Consider the following 13759-nt stretch of genomic DNA (forward strand, 5'->3'; position numbering starts at 1 on the left):
GAGCCTTGTTGGAAGCGAAGGAAAAAAACTAGACGAATAAGGGTTTTTGGAGCATTTAGGAATAGTCACAGAAAAAGGATGAGACTGAATTGAATGATGAGTAACACATGAATGAATTTTAGTAGATGGCAAAAGAGATGCTAGCTCTTTAGAGCAGTGCTCATTATAGTATTTGTAGAAAAGAGAAAGAGAAGCAACATTACAACAATGTGATAATGGTTGGAGGTTGGCTGCAAGAGCAGGTCTATGTTTACAATGCATTTTTGCACCTTGTCTAAAAGAGAAAGGGCATCATTAGAAGATCCTCCCCAGATATGGCAACAGTATTCCATACAAGGCCGGATTTGAGATTTGTAGAGATAGAGAATAGAATCCATGGTAAGAAAGTGTCAAGCTCAATAAAGAGATGCAACCTTCATGGATGCTAATTTTGCAACAGACTTAATAGATGATTTCCAAGAAAGATCGAAAGTAAGAGCTAATCCTAGAAGATAAAAATGAAGATGACTCATCAAGTACATTACCATACATAAATATAGGAAGATCTAAATTATTGCGATAATGATTGGCTGAAAAAAATTTTATCTGAATTAAATTTCACCAGCCAAGTTCAAGCTCAAATGCCCCCTCCAGGCAATAAGAGAGTGTTAGCTTTTTAACATGACAAGAATAAATGGTAGTATCATCAGCGAACAATGCCACCTTAGATGTGAGAATATCTGGAAGATTGTTAATGTAAATTAAAAAGAATATTGGGCCAAGGATTGAACCTTGAGGGACCCCTGAAGTTACAGGATATGAAGAAGAGTGCTGTCTATAAAGGACAACTTTTATGCTATGATTGAAAAGAAAGAATTCAATAATCTTAAAGATGTTACCAGATACACCGTAAGAAAAAAGCTTATGGAGAAGACAAGCATGCCAAACTTTATCAAAAGCTTTAGAAATGTCAAGAGCGAATGCCTTAACCTATCCACCTTTATCTAATGTACGATAAAACCTATCAGTTATTACAGTTAGCAAATCAGCTGTAGAACAAGAAGATTAAAATCCATATTGATGATCAGAAAGTAAGTTATTAGATTCGAGATGAGAGATTATGTGTTTGTTAATTAAAAATTCAAAACCTTGCTTATGATTGGAAGAAAACTAATGAGGTATGTTATGACGGTAAATGCGGTAGTTAGACGAATCAGATCGCTCTCCAGAATTTTTTGAAAATAGGGGTAACAGATATCGCTTTCCAGCAGGCTGGAAAAAAAGACTCTGATAAGTACTTGTTACATAGTTTTGAAAGTATAGGTAATAGCTCTAGAGAACACTTCTGCAAGACTATAACAGGTATGTTGTCCAGACCACAAACTATAAAAGTGTCTAAGCAGAAAATCACTTTAGATACAGCACCTTGAGTGTACGAACGTCAAGCAATGGATCAACTTGTTTGACGACTAAATCAGGTAGAACGCAACTAGTGGAATCAAGAGATGACATTGATGAAAAGTTCTTAGCAATCAATTCAGCTTTGTCTTTAGGTGAGCTGACAAAGTCTGAACCATACAAGAGAGATGGAACAACAGATTTGCCCTTATTATTGATATTATTAAAGATTCACCAGAAGTCATGAGATCGTAATTTTTTTGATGAAATACAAGATTTCATGACTTAACTTAAGAACTTGAATCAAAGCATAGAGAGTACTCACTACACTGTTTAATAGCCCAAGCAATTGCCTCATTACTATTACCAAGCCCTAAGCTGTAACAAAGGGCTCCAAATGTGGCCTTAACAATGCACACCAAAAGTACAAACTGGGGTACTATCCATGCGCAGCATGGCACTGTTAATACTTTGATATTTTTCAGCTATTGATAGAATTAGCCTCTCTGAGAGCTACCACAGAGTTCGGCAAACCTGATTACCAGCCGGCCTCAGAACCATAAAACTGAGTTGTAGAGCTGTACCCTCATTAGAAGGTAGTAGAATGAGTTGCCTAGTCATAAAAACAGAGACACAAGCAAAACTTACGCATTGAGTCAAGTAGATTCAGCATTCAACATCCTGAAATGGAAACTATCCTGAAATGGAAACTATCCTGAAATGGAAACACCCTTTTCTCATCTATTAGGCTGTCGCAGATGCATTATAAATGCATCTGCGGCAGCCTAATAGATGAGAAAAGGGTGTGAGGCTGGTCAACAAATAGAATCTGTTTAACCCTTAAGTCTTTACCTAGGAGGCTTTCTAGAAGACAGTAGCTGGATGCATTTAACATCTGCCAAAGATGAGTATTTTTATCGAGACACCATCTCTAGCTTTTACTCAAACAATAGCCCCAAGGCAGGGTGTGTTTTTAGTCAGAGTTGGCTTCTTCTAGCTCTAAATCCCTTTTTTATCTTTGGTTTGGTTGGTGTAAGTGTAAACCTGAGTTACTTTTTATCTTGCTCAAGATGATAAAAGCTTGACTCTTAACATAGACTTTTGCCTGTTCTTTTTTGGTTATAACGATTTTTTGTTAAAACAAGGTTAAAAGCTTGTTTATAACTTGGGTTAATTAGCTAATATTGAGGCAACTGCACAATTTAATGTTTAGAGTGTCAAAAACTACCTACAATTGAATCATTTTTTAATCTATCTTTTACTAATGCTTGTGGTCTTTGAAGTAATTTATCATGAGTAGAACCTTAACTCTTGCAAAATTCATAAGACATACTTGCTTTTTTTAGGACTAATTTAAATTTGGCTATTTTATTTTCAGTCATACTTAACTTAGTGTTTATCTTTATAATTTTTTCATTTGCAAAGTCTCCAAAAACACACTTGACCTCAGTATATACTTAAGTATCAAATTCTTTGGATTATTTTTTTTTTTTGATAGTCTAGCATGCTGGTCTCCTCCATAAGCTTTCTTTATATGGTAGTCTCTTAAAATTTTTTAAAATATTCAAGTATTTTTTTAAATTTGCAGTATTAAAATTGTAAATGGTGGATAATACTATTCTTCATTTCCAGTAACCTGTGAGTACAAAAAGGTTGTATGTTTGATTTGATGATTGTTTTTATCTATATTGTTAATTAAAGAAAGATTAAAAGTTTGGTTAAACGATAAAACTGGTCTACATCTGGGTTTAGGAATCTTTTAATTTTTATTTTTGTCTCAGAAATTTTCTTTATAGCATCTATTCAAATCTATTTTCTGCAAAAATTTATACATTTCAATAAGGCAACAAGTTGTCTTTTTGAAAATTTTTGAAATGTTACTATAATGTTGATATAAATTCTTATAGCATTTGTTACAATACTTATTACAATATTTATTACAATATTTATTACAATATTTATTACAATATTTTAGTATATTCTTAAATGACTATAGTATTTTTTAAATAGGGATTTGAGTTACACTCAAGTTACAGATATTCCATATAATGCCATACAATTGAAAAAACTTAGAGGAAATTTGTAAGTTTTCTGTTTTTAAAAAACCTAAAGTTTTTAAATGTTAATTAAAATTAAAAAATAACGTTTTTAAATGCTAATAAAATCAATATCTGTTGTTTTTTTTAATTTTAAAAAAGGTATCTCAATAATGGTTTCCTATCAACTCTTAGTAAAGGTGCTCTAAATATTGGAAATGTTGGTGGTGGTGAAATGTAAGTGTTTTTATTTAATTAAAGACCTATTTTTAATTGCGGGAATTGGCAATTAATAAATTTTTATTAATTAAAATTTATGAAGTTTGTTATTGTTGTTGGCAAAATGATTCACAAATTTTAACTTTCAAAAGTAAGTTTAAGATTTTTGGAGTAGCAGAGAATTTCTACTGACTAGCCTTCAATCCCTTTTTCAACTAACAGAGTGGGGTATTTTACTTCTACTAGAATGAACACTGGATCATCTTGACTCTACTCATAGATTTTTGCTTATGCCACTGCGGTAGTAACAATGCACTTGTTGTTTCATAGTTAATGATGTTACATCCCCAAATGCTGGCACAGCTTAAAACTAAAATTCAGTTTAATTTTTTTAAAACCAGTTGATAGTAAGGTTTTTTATACTCTGTCCAGCAGATATTTTTGTAGTAGATATACAGTGGATGTATTTAGGCATTTTAAGTGGTTCTTTAGAAATTTGCTCATCAGTTATTTAGCAAACCATTAGTGCCCTCTGCTTTAAGTGGCCAGTCAAAAATATTTTAACACGTCATATTGTGGCTAATCATCATCTAGCCACTTTTAACGCCTGCCACTAATGGTTCACTAAGTAATTGATGAGCAAAACTACAGTGGACTGCTCGAAATGTCCATATAGGTCAACTGAAATTCTGTTATAGAATGTTTGCTGAATGTGGTAGCCCTCAGAGGGTCTGACTTCCTCAACAGCAGTAAAGCATCAAACTACCATTGCCATGTTGTGCATAGATAAGGACCTTGTTATTACTTGTAATGTGTGCATTGCTTAAGCCACACTTTTGTTACGAATTTAGAATAATTAGTGGGAATAAGATAAATAAGTAACTTTTGCATGGGTTGCAAAGTACTATCAAATAATTTGCAACCCATGCAATAGTTACATGCAATATGGTGAAGTCAGGTTTTTCCACTTAAGTTATTACTATTTTACCTAAAAATGTAAAATAAAAAAATTGCAAAATTATTTTAATTTTTACAAGTGTTTGTAGTTTTTGCGAATGTCAACAGTCTTACTTGCTCTTTGACTAATTTAAATTCAACTTTTTGTATTTGGATCTTAGTGTTAGTTACTTCCGTTCTTTGATTTCAAAAAGATTCAATAGTTTTTTTTAAAATGTCTGATGGTTAATTTGCATTTGTCTTCGGTCAATTTGCGCTTGTCTTCAGTCTTTCATCAAAAGTGCAAAAAAATTTTATAGAATTTTTGTAATTGATCATTTCATCTTCCACTGAAGTATTGTAAACTTACCCTGGGATGGGGTAAGTTGAAAAATCTTTTTTTCTTTTCTTTTTTTGTTTTTTTGTGGCTCCAAAAAAAAAATTTTATGTTGAATGCAAATTTTAAATGTTACATAAACTCATATTCTTCAAAACTACACTTTAATATTTACAAAAAATGTGGCGTTATTATGTGGCTACATAGCTCAATGATTATAAATATAATTGTCATAAAATTTTATTCAGCGGATTCTTACACTTCTTTTTAAATTTCAGTAGAGTTAGGCACTAAACTTCAGAAGAGTTAGGCACTTTTTGTGGTTTGAAAGCTTAAAAAACATGTTCATTTCGAACTTTTACAACAAAACTATGAGAAAATAAGTTCTTTTAGTACTTGAACTACTCATAAAACATTAACCAATTAAGTTAAAAAATTAAGTTTTCTAACTAGTTTAATTTCTTAAAAAACCTTCTTTATTTCATTACCAGATTTGTATTTGAAAAACACCACTAATGCACAGTGGGCCAAACAGTGGACATTGCTTAAAAATCAATGTTACCAAAATAAATTTAAGTTAGTTGTTATCGAAAGCCAAATAAATTTCCAGTTCATTAAAAAAAAATTAATTTAAAAGCATAATTTGTTCAGAAAGTATACAAATTTGAATAATGTAAATTTGTTGCAAAAAATATGTAATAGGTATAAATGATATATAAAAGTCATTTTTGGCATTATATAAGAAAAAATGTCACTAATACAAGCAGTGCTAATGTGATAATTGTATGTAGAAGCAATCTTAGGCTGTAGTTTATGGAGATGTGAATGTTAACATCATAGATTATAGCACAAAATTTTTTTTACATGTTATACCTAATGAAACATCTAAAATTTAGCAAAATTTTAGTGTTTTTTAACTAATTTTTTATCAGAAAAAATAATTTATCTCAAAACGTGCTAAGTTGGCACTAGTAAACCCATATATTTTAAAACTCCTATAACAAAGAAGAATAAGATGCTTTTTAACTAAATTGTGCCAACTTAGCACTTTTAAAAAAAAATGTAAAAGAATGACCCTACCCCTTTAGTTAAACTTTTTGTAAATTATATTAAAAAATATTAATGTAAATAGTTTTACATTATTTTGTACATGTTTTCATAAGGGGAAGATGTGTTCAGTAAAAGTGTATGTCTAGAAATTAAAAAAAGGATTAAGTCCTATTTTGACCAACACCTCCGCCCCCTCCCCAAGCCCTCTTTTCTATTGAACTTTTTTTTAACTAAGTTTAATCTAGTTAGCACCACCATTAATTGAAAAAAATACTGCAGCATTGAAATCTGTTTTAAAATGAACAAATTGCAAGAGTTAAAATCAAAACCAAAGGCTTTGTGGTGTATATATGTTGTGGTGTATATATGTTGTGGTGTATTTATGTTGTGGTGTATATATGTTGTGGTGTATATATCTTGTGGTGTATATATGTTGTGGTGTATATATGTTGTGGTGTATATATGTTGTGGTGTATATATGTTGTGGTGTATATATGTTGTGGTGTATATATGTTGTGGTGTATATATGTTGTGGTGTATATATGTTGTGGTGTATATATGTTGTGGTGTATATATGTTGTGGTGTATATATGTTGTGGTGTATATATGTTGTGGTGTATATAGTAAAAATATTTTTAATTTTCACGTGAACTTGTTTATATTTTAAATTTTTAAAATTTGAAAGTTTAAATCATTTTTTTTAAATAGTTATTAGACAATGAATCAACCAAAATATTTATATTTTTAGTTTAATAAAAATGAAGCTCACAGAATTTGAATTATTTGAAATTTTCATTGCTGAGAAAAATAAACAATCAAAAACTTTTTCTGCAAATATAATAGGTTGTATACTAGTAATTACTAAGGCAATTGGCTCTGATAAATTGACATTTGCACCAAAAACAATAGTTCAGAATAGCTCGCAAAGATCTGCATCTGAAGAAAAACCAACTTAAAAAAATGGGCTATGCTGACTTATAATTCAAGGCTGGTAAAGGAAACCTTGCTTGAAGAGTATGTTAAAGAATAACTCTTTCAATAAGTTTCCAATAGAAACTATGTCAATTTAAATAGTTTGTGCTTGTGTTGTTGGAGGTATATGCATATACACTGATTTTTTGAGCATGTGCATATTGTGATCATATGCACATGCTCAAAAAATCAGTGTTTGAATATTGAAAGAATTAAAAATGGTTTTGTAATTAATCTTGACAATATAACATGAATGAAATATTTAACCAACTTGAACAGGAAGACGTTTCTTTTCTTAAAAAACCCAATTATATCACAAGGGCCGGACAAACTATCAAACCAATTCCAATCTGTGATGTAAAACCAATACAAGTAAATTGGTATCTTGTAATAGTGTTCATATTATTCTATATTTTTAATATGTGAACATACTTGATATTAGTAGTAGTAGTAGTAGTAGTAGTATATATTTGTCACAACAAAAGTAAAAATAATTGACAAAATAAAAATCATAGAATGTCAGATTATAGTTAGTTTTTGTGAAGCTCATATTGCAACTTTCACTAAGGATAGCTGCAAGCTGTAGTAACATTAGAGCTTATCGAGGCTCGCTTTAAAACTGTTGACAGTTGGAGAACCGATTACTCTATCCGGTAACATATTCCATGCATTGGCAATGCGATTGTTGAAAAAGTGGAAACGAGCTAAATTATTGCTGTACTTTTCACGATGAATTCTTTCTCTGTGATTTGCTCTTGGTGGAATTGTGATGAGAGGAAAGTGCCAGTTGACTATGTCGATGTTATTAATAATTTTATATTTTTGGATGAGGTCACCACGTTTACGACGTTCAACAAGAGAAGATAAGCCAAGTTGTAAACATCTGGACTTGTAGTCTAACTTTTTTAGTTTGTCTGGTATTTTTGTGGCTCTGCGCTGTATTGATTCAATAGTACGTTCATCCTTCGCCATATGAGGGTTCCAAGCTGGAATTGCAAACTCAAGTGAAGGACGGATGTAGGTGGGGTAGAGTTGTTTCCATAAAGAAGCATCACGAGATTGGAAAGTGTGTTTTAGGATGCCTAGCATTTGATTTGCTTTACATGAGGCAATGATGGATTGGGTTCCTGCTTTAAGATCATTGGTAATTTGAATTCCCAAGTCACGCTCAGAGGTAGTTGCTTCCAATGTAGTTCGAGTCGTTATTGAACAAGGGCCTAATTCCTCTATTGAGTACTTGAAAGGTGTTAATTTTTTTTGGCCAAAGTGCATGACCTTACATTTCTTTGCATTTAGCTCTATGAGCCAAGATTTAGTCCACTGGACAATTTGGTCAATATCTGATTGGAGTTGAAGTTGAGCAGCAAGTGAGTTGACAATGCTTAGGATTTTAGTGTCATCAGCGTAAATCTTACAACTGTTTTCTTTGCTTATTACATCTGGCAGATCATTGATGAAAATAACAAATAAAATTGGACCCAAGACTGATCCTTGCGGAACTCCACTTGTCACAGGTAACCAATTCGATTGAGTGTCGCCAAGGATGACTCGTTGAGACCTGTTGAGTAGAAAAGCTTTTATCCAATTGAGAAGATTGCCTTCGATTCCGTACATTTTTAATTTGTAAAGCATTCGTTGATGTGGGACTTTGTCAAAAGCTTTAGCAAAATCCAGAAATACGACGTCAACTGGTAGCTTTCTTGCTATATTTCCAGTCAAGAAGTCCATTGTTTCAAGGAGATTTGTAATGCATGCTTTTTTCTCTAAAAATCCGTGTTGACTATCTGATAAAAGATTGTTTGATTTTAAATGCTGCATGATTGCCTTCTTAACTAATTTCTCCATTATTTTACACGGAATCGAGGTGAGGGATATTGGTCTATAGTTTGATGGGTCGATTCTGGAGCCCTTCTTAAATAAAGGTGTTACATTTGCTTTGGACCATGAGCTTGGAATTTCACCATTGTCAAATGACTTTTGAAAGATGAGAGTAAGTGGAGAAGACATTGAGGTAGAACAAAAGCGTAAAACGTGAGGACTGACATTATCTACACCAAGTGATTTAGATATATCTAGTGCTGAGAGTTCCATTAGAGTGGCCAGAGTATCAAAAGATATGCTATTGAGGATTGTGTTAGTTCTACGATCAAAACGGGGAAGATTGTCATTGGATGGCTCTTTGCTGAAAACTGATTGAAATTGATTGTTAAGTGAGTTGGCTATTGTAATTTTGTCAGAGCTAATGATCTCACTGGAACTTGTGACTCGCATAGATGAGATCTGATTTATGACAGAGCGTTTACTATTTATGTATGAAAACAGTCTTTTAGGATTACGCTTATCATTGGCAAGGGCAATTTCGAAAGTTTTCAGAGAAGAATGACTTAATTTTTTAACAAACTTTCTAGTTTCCCTATATTCCCCAACCAGTGATGTGATTTTCCATTTTGAACTGACGTTACGAGCCCATAGCGATTTTTTAAGACGAATAAGAGATAATAGTTCTTTTGTCATCCATGGTTGTTTTTTGGGGGATGGTTTGTTTGGCATACGAGGGATAAATTGAAGACAACATTCATTGTATTTGTTGAGCCAAAGTTGGTAACATTGTTCTACATTTAAGTCTTTAAAAATAGATGACCAGTCAACATTATTGAATTCTTTGTTGATTTTTTCGTAGTTACCATGCTTGTATATAAATTTAGAGCTGTTGAAACGTGATAATTTTATGCTGGAAGCCAGTTTGTAATGCCAGTTGATAGTGCAATGATATTGATCAGACAAACCGAGAGGAGGACTGATTTTGATTTCGCTAGCACGATATGAAGAGTCACATATGATGAGATCAAGAGTCTTTGTCATAGGGCAATTAGCAGGTTTGAAAGTAGGGACAGTGACGATTTGGTGAAGATGACAATCTTGAAAAAGAGAGACAAATGAAGAACTGAGACCAATTTTACTAGAGGAAAAGACTGAGTTGGAAGTCCAAGTAATCTCTGGGAAATTGAAGTCACCAGCAATGATGATACCGTTGTATTTTTTAGTCGATATTAAAGTTTTGGCATGGAAAATAGCACTTGAAATCTCTGAGAAGGGTTCGATACCGGAGGATGGAGGTCTATAAATGCAGCCTAGGAGCAGAGTTTCATTCAAAAGCTTTAGTTCAACCCATAACTGTTCTGAATAGTAGGGAATAAAATCTTTGTGTAGTAGGGATTCCTCTATTTTGTTTGAGATGATTTTACTATTTATGTATATAGCTACACCTCCTCCGATTTGGTTGCGACGGTCTGAACGATAGAGGTTGTAGTTCTGAAGAGAGGGAGTTGATTGGTCATTGAACCATGTCTCGGTGATAAAAATAATGTCAAAAGAATTGTTTTCTGCAAGTAAGGACAGTTCGATGAGTTTTATTGGATTGAGGGAGGTTGCATTGGTGTAGAAGCACGAAAGATGAGATAATTTGATGGAAGAGCTGGCCTTGTTAAAGAATGTTGAACTAGTGAGATGTTGAGAGCGACTGAATGGCTTCAGCAGCTGATTTCCATTTGAGGAATGGATTCTTCTCTCTTCCATTGATGTTGACTGTTTTGGATGTGTCAATGCATTTGATTTTTTCGCTGCGGATAACAAATCGAAAGGGTTTGTCAAGTAAATCTTTTGCCAATAGTTCTGCATTTTCTGTAGCACGCTTTTTGTTCAAGTTGTTGAATGTTTCTTGTTCGAGAGGTGTACGGTCTGGGCGAATGTAGACAGATTTTAATTCATCTATTGAGGCAAGTCGCTTTGCATTAGATAAGAGATCATTGCGGTGCTCATTCGAGTCAAACTCAATGATGATCAATTCATTTGGTTCAGGTGCTATTGTAGTTAAACTGGTGGTGTTGTTGATCTTTTTTGTGAAATGCCCAACAACTTTAAAAGCAACATTATAGTTAAGTTTTTTAAGCATACTTTGAACTGAAATTAGCCTCTGATTATTGTCAAAGGATTTTGGAAGACCGACAACTATAGCTCTTTTTGATTTTGTTTCTACAGTTTTAGCATTTTCGTTGACTGCTGTGATAATTGCTTTATTGGCTTCTGAACCGTGCTTAACTGCGCTTGCCCAGTTAAGAGTTGTGGTCAAGCTCGGAGATGCTGACTTTGGCTGTTGAAAAAGATTTGCTTTTAGAGTAATATTTTCAGTTTCAAGAACAGATACGCGGGTGAAAAGCATGCTGACTGTGGCTATTAGTTTTGATATTGCAGCATCAAGCTTTTGAGAAGCAGCTGAATGGTTACCTTGACCAAGGCCTGGCCAGTTGGCTGCTAGAGCTGCAAGTTGGTCAGTTGAATATGGTGTAGTCATTATCATCAATGATTTACAAATTGCTCAATCTGATATTTTATATTTGGTAAAAGGGCTACCACTCTGAATAACAGTGGATTACCTCGTGGTCGAGAACTTATTACACAGGGACTTATTACACAGGGACTAAAAAGTTTCAGTATGTGTTTTTTTCCGTGTTTTTTTCCGATATTAAAAGTTATTACATTTAGAAATTACTGATATTTTTATAGGTTCTTCATGCTTTACTGGGTATATTTGACCATTTTATGAAAACTGTTGCACATGTGAAAGCTGGTGTTTTTGATTGGTCTGAGTCCCCTTTCAGTGCTTCAAATAGCTTTATGAAGCAAGCAGAGTCTTCATTACAAACAGAGATATTAAAAAAACAGGTATAAAATGGGTCTATCTTAATGAAATTAGATAAAGATAAACAACAACAACAGGTTACATACCTAGAGAACAATTGCACAAAAAATCAAACAGGGATTTAACTATTGCACAATTACCTGCTTAATATCATGCAAGATTTCAAGAGTTCTAATCGGTGCACTCAGTTATTCTTTGAGTATTTTCCTCAAAAAGAAAAATTTATTTGGATCAATATAAATATATTTGTATATTTCTATTGTACAGAATTTTATTTATTCCTATTTAACGAGTTTTCACCTGTTACAAAAATAAATTTATCTGTATCAGTATAACACCATAGTCACAAACTGATTTGTCATTCTTGGGCGCTAATTTTGAATAATGAAGAAAGTGCTCCGGGAAATCCTTATAATTCAGGGTTAAAAAGTAATAACAAAATATTAAGATTGATACTGGACTAACATACTAGACTTTCAAGAAAATTTTTCACTTTCAAAAAACTGCTAAATTATCAATTTAGCATACACCATTAACTGAATGTGGATATCGTCTAATCAAAATTTTTTTGACAAGAGATACAAGTCAAAATCATTTTGCAAGTTTTGGTATGAATGAGGACATTCTGATAAATATTCTCTTAAACAAAATGTCTCTAAAAACATTTTATCTAAAGATGACACATATTTTCAAATGTTAACATATGAATAAATTACATATTTTAGTACTTCTTTTAATAATTTCTATTATTTTGGCCATTGATGTACCTATGTTATCTTTGTATTACAAAATATACATACATATTTGTAAACATTTATACATATTTTTGCTATAACCTATAAAAAAGCAAATTTTATGAAATTTTCAATATTTTGTTCTTTTAAATTATGACCTCAATATCCTGCAACAAAATTATTTTTTAGTTTTTTCAAAATTTACATATAAAAACCTTTCCAAAAAGTCTTTAATCAACCACATAACACTTTCTGTTCAAAAGTTATGAACCAATGTCCGCAAAAACAGCTGTTTGGCCCACTTCGTAATCGTGTAGGAATGTATTTACGACTATTTTGCTACTGAATTGTAGTTTTTGGATTTTCCATAATATTTGTGTAAAATATTTTTTCTTCTTTCGTCATTTTTAAAACTTTTTTTTTTTGAATAAAAAATATTTCTAGGGGTGCCTTAAGACCCTTAAAAATTTGACAGGTCCCTAATATTTTGAAAAAAAAAATTTTCTTAAGTATGTAAACCTGGTTCTTACAAGAAGCGAAATTATACAAAAACTTCAAAAATAATAATCAAATTACATTAAAAAAATGTTTAAAAAAATTATTTTAAAAAAACTTAAAAATATTGACTTTTTTTATTTTCTTTTAAAAAACAATTATACCTGAAAAAAATATTTTTATGTAAATTGATTATTTTTTTTGAATTTTTATATAATTTCGCTTCTTTTGAGTACCAGGTTGACATATTTTAGAAAAACTTTTTTTTCAAAATATTAGGGACCTGTCAAATTTTTAAGGGTCTAGATCACCCCTAAAAAAATTTTTTATTCAAAAAAATTTTAAGCCTAGTGTTTTTGTATTATATAGAACACATTTAGTTAAGTGTAGCAAACTATTTTAAAAAAGTTGTTTTTTGAACCACCCTAATATATATATATATATATATATATATATATATATATATATATATATATATATATATATATATATATATATATATATGTATGTATGTATGTATGTATGTATGTATGTATGTATGTATGTATGTATGTATGTATGTATGTATGTATGTATGTATGTATGTTTAAATTAAAAATATTCTATGTATACTTATGTATGTTTAAATTAAAAATGAATTAAAATATACAAAATAGATTATTGTTTAAAATGGTAGCATATATAGCATTACTCCAAAATGGTATCATAATGAAATAAGTTATGTATTTAAAATCATAAATCCATTATATTATTTAGAGAACTAAGCAAAACAAAAATTAGAGAACTACGTTTCCAAATATTTACAGAAGGAACATCTTTCAAAAATTTGTAAGATTTGTATTTAATTATTAGTTAATAAATAATTAGTATTAAGTAATAAATATTAGTAATAATGTAGTTATAT

The 13759-nt window shown here is 31.4% G+C and overlaps 1 protein-coding gene across 1 annotated transcript in view; it reads left to right on the forward strand.

The window, feature by feature from the left end:
* The window catches only part of LOC100210231 (uncharacterized), a 232714-nt gene that overhangs the window by 133631 nt on the left and 85324 nt on the right, over positions 1-13759 (forward strand). The window contains exons 31-33 of the mRNA XM_065807935.1: positions 3388-3459; positions 3576-3650; positions 13612-13683. Coding sequence (XP_065664007.1) covers positions 3388-3459; positions 3576-3650; positions 13612-13683 — 219 coding nt within the window. The remainder of the gene's footprint in view (positions 1-3387; positions 3460-3575; positions 3651-13611; positions 13684-13759) is intronic.

Source organism: Hydra vulgaris, chromosome 10 (genome assembly GCF_038396675.1).
Source record: "Hydra vulgaris chromosome 10, alternate assembly HydraT2T_AEP".
Classification (NCBI taxonomy): domain Eukaryota; kingdom Metazoa; phylum Cnidaria; class Hydrozoa; order Anthoathecata; family Hydridae; genus Hydra; species Hydra vulgaris.